Raw genomic sequence first — 5126 nt, forward strand, 5'->3', positions numbered from 1 at the left:
GGCGGCTCCGCAGCCGGCGGGATGTCGTGCGCCGTCCCGGCGGGGGGCAGCGCGTTGCCTCGGAGCGCGGCGGCCGAGGGCAGCCAGCAGGTAGAGGGGCCGGGCGGAGGGGCCGGGCGGGGGGGCCGGGGCGGGCACATGGGGCTGACTCACGCCGGGCACCGCCGCCGGTTCCCGTTCTCCCCCCCTCCTCCCCTGGGCATCGGCCCTTCCCTTCCCGGGAGGGGAGGGTGCCGGTCCTCGCCGGCAGGAGAGCGGGCGGTGCGCGGAAAGAAGTTCCCCGCCGCCGGCACACGCCGCGGTTCAGAGGCTTTTCCCCCGCCGCCGGCAGGCCGGAGGGGAGCGGGGCTGCCCGGGGACCCCGGCTTCCCTCCCCGCACCGCCGTCTCCCCGTTCGCGCCGGGGCCGAGGAGGTGTAAAACGCTGCAGAGCGGGAGCGCAAGTCCCTTCCGTGGGTGACTGGGGTGCCCCAGGTTCCCCTCTCAGCGGTATAGCGAGGCGCTGCAGCATCTCTGGGGCTTCCACCCCTCCGCCTGGGGTCCCACCCGCGCCGCAGGGCAGGGAGATGCGCTGCCCTTCGCAGGCACCCTGCCCTGTGGGACAGCTGCTGGGAAATTGGGAATATGTGCTCAGAAACCCTTACACACCTGACTTGGGGTGTCTCTGCGTGCGCCCTGACAGACAGCGAGGTGTTTCTGACTTATGTCTTTCAGAGTCACGAAGAAGATGACAGGAAGGTAAGGAGGAGAGAAAAAAATCGAGTTGCTGCCCAGAGGAGCCGGAAGAAGCAAACTCAGAAAGCAGACAAACTTCACGAGGTGAATGGGTACTTGATGTTTTGCAGGCACGGCTTGGGTACCGAGCGTGGGACTTTACAATAAATGGGACTTGTTAAGCAGATGTGGGCCTGTCCTCACGCTAATCCAGCTCAGAGAGCTGTGGGTGTGGGGCAGAGACAGACGTGCTCTGGGGTTCCTGGTGGGGAGCTCCCAGACACTGATGGTGGTGTTGGATGGTGCAGCTTTGCCATCAGTGACATTGCCAGGGAGAGAGAGACCTGGTCCTGTCCTCACTTCACCTGCCCTCTTTTGTGACCACCCAGTGAACTGGATCACAGGGCTCCTCCGGGCTAAAACAAACCCATTTTCTTCTGGATTAGCATTAAGCTTGTCACGTTTGCTGTGGTGGGGGATGCGTGCTCGCTGCCTTACGAGAAAGAAGGCGATGGAGGAGGAGGAGGAGGGACCATGCTGCTTAGTGGCAGTGCTGGCTTAAGTCAATTCTAAAACTGTGGTGTGAGAAAGAAATACCCTGTTGAAAAGGTTTCTCAGGAACTTCAAAACCTCCGAGTGTGAGAGCTCAGCTCAGTTAGCTGTTATACTTGTATGCTCTGATAAATAACAGTGGGTGTTTCCAAAAAAACCATGAAAGTAACTTATTCTTCCAGAAACTCTTGATACTTCTTCTCAATATCACAATGTGGTGTAGTTTTCTTGTGTCCTCAGTGCAAAGGCTGGAGGACAGGAATCCCCTTTCTCTGGTTTTGGATGTTACCTCACACAACAGTGCTCTTGTTGCAGCTGGGGCTGCTGCTGCGATTGTGGCTGAGTCAGTTGTTCAGCTCTGGAGGTTCCTCACAGGCTTTACTCTTTCTCAGTGTGGAAGGATCTGCCTATAGTCAGCAGAGGCCAAGAGGGACAGCGTGGGGAGTTTTGGGTTTGGTTTTTCCCAGATCTCATCTGACTCAGCACCTGAGAAAGCCAGGTGCAGGGTAGTTCTGGAAAGGGGTAACCCCTGGCTTTTGTGGAATCATTTCTGGGCAGAAATTATTTTGTGGAATCGTTTCGTTCTGCAGCCTCTTTGGTGTTCCTCCTGGACTTGATCTTCTTCATGCTGGGAATCTTCATTCTCGGGCATGCAGGTTTTCTCAGCTGCGGGCAGATCTGGGTGAATAGTAATTTGTTCTTAGCAAGAACAATTTGAGAGTCTCATCCCTGAAAATCGGACAGAGAAATGGGAGAGTAACACTTGCTCCAAAACCAAACCCCATGGGGTCTGGGGCAACAAGAGGTGAGCAGAGCCAGGGTCAGGGGGGAACAACTTTGCTGGAGTTGGCCTCAACAATGTGGTAGGAGGACTGTGCCTGTTCTGCTCTGTGGGTGGGAAGTGATGGGTGGTGGAAGGGCGTGAGGGAGGGCAAGGGGATCCAAACTCCTGCAGCAAAGGGCAGCAGAGACAGTGCCAGGCTGCCCAGAGGAGCGTTGCATGAGAGACTCTCCCTGCTGCCTGGTAAACAGGCCTTTTAAGGCATGAGTAGGCTTTGAAGTCTGGTCTGAAGCTTTCCCAGGGAGGTGAGATTGAGTGGGTGAGTGTTGAGCCCTAGGCCAGCAGCGAGGTGCAGACACCTGCAGGTTTTCCGTGGGCTGGCTCTGAACCTCTAGCTCTCTTCTCTTTGGGATGAGAAATCTTGACAGAAGGGACACTTGAAACATGCAGTTATCAAAAAATGTGACACGTGAGTCTCACATCCGTCACAGATGTATGGTGCAGAGCATCTCAAAACTCCCCTGCAGTTAATAGCAGCTTATTCATTGCCAGAAAACCCTTAGCTCAAAAATGGCTTGGGTCAGAGATAACCAAGGCAGTGGTCAGGCCTTCTGGTGACAAAGTGGGATTAGAAACAAGCTGGCATGATGCTTCCCTCCTCCTGCTCTTGAGTTCCCAGGCATCTGAGCAGGTGGCTACAAGCCCTGGCTGGGCTAGAGTAGCCCAGCTTGCACCAGGAGCGTTGTGCTAGGTGTCCATCTCCACCAGCACCTGAGTAAATGGCCTTTCCCTGCACTGGCATGGGGCTGCCCTCTCCTCACCAGCAATGCCTGGCACCTGGTTTTCCTGGCACCTACCTGAGCTCAGTGCTTTTATTTTCTCTGCTCTGCTGAGGACTGCCCTGCTTGACCCTTCCTAGCAGAGGTGGCCCAGGACTGGAAGAAGCCACCATGGGGACACAATCTCCCCACAGCCCCACCCCCTGGGCTACTGGGGAGCCCCGAGGGCCAGCTGTGCCTTCTGGTCTTCAGGGCCACAAAAGGAGTCATAGCATGATCAGGGCACAGGTTGTAAAGCACTTGCCCTGGTCCAGCACCCAGGCTGTGTCTGTCTTTCCTCAGAATATAGCACGTTATAATAAGTAACCATATATTTTTTCTACAGTTATGTGAATATACTCAAGGTGGAAGCACTGAAAAGAATGTTTTGACTATGATGAGGCTTTTTTTTTTTTTTTTTTTTTTTTTTTTTTTTTTTTTTTTTTTTTTCTGCCTCCTTCCAGGAATATGAGTCTCTTGAGCAAGAAAATACCTCCCTGAAAAGAGAAATCGGAAAGCTAACAGATGAAATGAAACACTTGAGTGAAGTGTTGAAGGATCATGAAAAGATCTGTCCACTATTGCACTGCACCATGAACTTTGTGACCGTACCAAGGCCCGATGCACTCACCAGCTGCCTGCCAAGATGAGAGCTCTCCTTGATCGCCTTTAAATGTGATGGGTGAAAGTGCCATTAACAGCGGAGATTTGAAGAACTGCCTACTTATGGTGCAGGTCTTCCATCGAAGAGGGCTGGACTCAACCACACAGCTCTTCTCCGCGTTGAAGTGTTATAGCCTTCTGAATCTCAGGAAAAACACCAGTACGGAAAATAGACAATTTGAAATGCGACTTCTTGTTTGGTTGAATCTTTGAGCCACGATTTTGCATTCAGAAATGTCAAAGCACGGTGCAGCCCACCATCGCGCAATGGAATGTAGACAGGGAAAAGTACCAACCTTGGGCTGGGATGCCTTTCTCCCACACGTCCACTGCCAGTAACCCTTTGTCACTTGTCATCCATCTGTATCGCATTCTAGCTGCTGGGTTTTTTTTTCTCTAAGCAGGTTTGGTTAATAAAAGAGATGTTCTATGTTTACCATGTTCTCCACCTTCTTCAACAATCAGTGCCTTTATAACATCTCTACTTTTTCATTACTGGCAAAATCCAAACTCTAATGCTAATCTTCTCGTCAGTTGTCTTATTTGCTTATCTCCTCTTTGGAAGTGTGCATAACAAATGAGTTTTCCCAATCTTTATTTCTTTAATAACCCAGATAGTCAGCCCTGCTGATTTCTGCAGTGCTTTATATCCTAAAATATGGCTCAGCCAATTTCTAATGGTGATTGGTTTGCTTTTCTTCCACCCAGAGCAGACAGAGTTTGCTGGTTCTACATGTTTTATAAAGCAGGTTTTAAAACTTACTGTTTTAATACACCTGCTGGAAATTAACAAATCTTGATCCTTCATCTTGCATATTGCTTCTGGTAAATGATATCCTTGGATAGAACAAATTGAGTTTAGCTAAGTATTTTGTTCTATGTCCACACTGAAGAACATTATGTTTCCTTTAATCTTTTTCTTTTTTTTTTTCTTCACAAAAAGGAACAATTATGACAATGTTAGTGAGAAATATGCCAAAAAAAAAAAGTGTTTACTTTCTCTGAAGATTCTTAGTAGTGTCAAGCTCTAGGAATGTGAATGCTGTAGCCTGGGATCCAGCAAAGAGTGTTTTTCTTGCAGTATTTCCCAGTCAAAGAGCACCTTTAGATAATAAAGAGCTCCATTCCTTTGCCAACTCTCTCACGTCAGCATTTGGATTTTTTTTCAGTTCAACTCTGGGATGAATTTTACCCTTCACCAGGATTGTAGTAGGTATCAGCAGAAAATGATCTGAAATGTCTAAAGGATTTTTTTTTTTTTAACTTCTTTAGTAGAATGATGCATTGCTAATCACTGCTAAGATTGGGGAAACCGTGTAGTCAATTCCACCTTCTAAAGGGCCCTCTCATTCCGTTGTCTGAGGCTAGAAACTCAAGATAACAGGCATGAGCTGTTGGCTTCTTTAAAATTTTTCATTCGGTTGTCCCCAGGAGAATTTTCAGCATTTGTAGAAGCTAGCTATGCCCTAAATTCAGTCGTCTTCAAAGTTTCTCATGGTCCTGAGTCATCCCGCAAAGAAAATCTGGTGCCAATGAAAATGCAAGTTTCAGGATACTTCAAAATATGCATTTGGGATAATGTCCTTGATACAATTCTCT

At 49.6% G+C, this 5126-nt stretch overlaps 1 protein-coding gene across 3 annotated transcripts in view; it reads left to right on the forward strand.

Moving 5' to 3' along the window:
- BATF3 (basic leucine zipper transcription factor, ATF-like 3) overlaps positions 1 to 4676 on the forward strand; it is a 9010-nt gene extending 4334 nt beyond the window's left edge. For 2 of the 3 annotated variants that reach the window (XM_014950551.1, XM_014950550.1), the window contains exons 2-3: positions 714 to 818; positions 3329 to 4676. In XM_014950551.1, coding sequence (XP_014806037.1) covers positions 714 to 818; positions 3329 to 3514 — 291 coding nt within the window. In that variant the 3' untranslated portion in view covers positions 3515 to 4676. Of the gene's footprint in view, positions 1 to 6; positions 91 to 713; positions 819 to 3328 lie in introns of those variants that run through there. The other variant, XM_014950549.1, reaches the window with a different exon arrangement.
- Positions 4677 to 5126: the final 450 nt, after the last annotated feature.

This window comes from Calidris pugnax, unplaced genomic scaffold, assembly GCF_001431845.1.
Source record: "Calidris pugnax isolate Ruff unplaced genomic scaffold, ASM143184v1 scaffold24, whole genome shotgun sequence".
NCBI classification, from domain to species: Eukaryota; Metazoa; Chordata; class Aves; order Charadriiformes; family Scolopacidae; genus Calidris; species Calidris pugnax.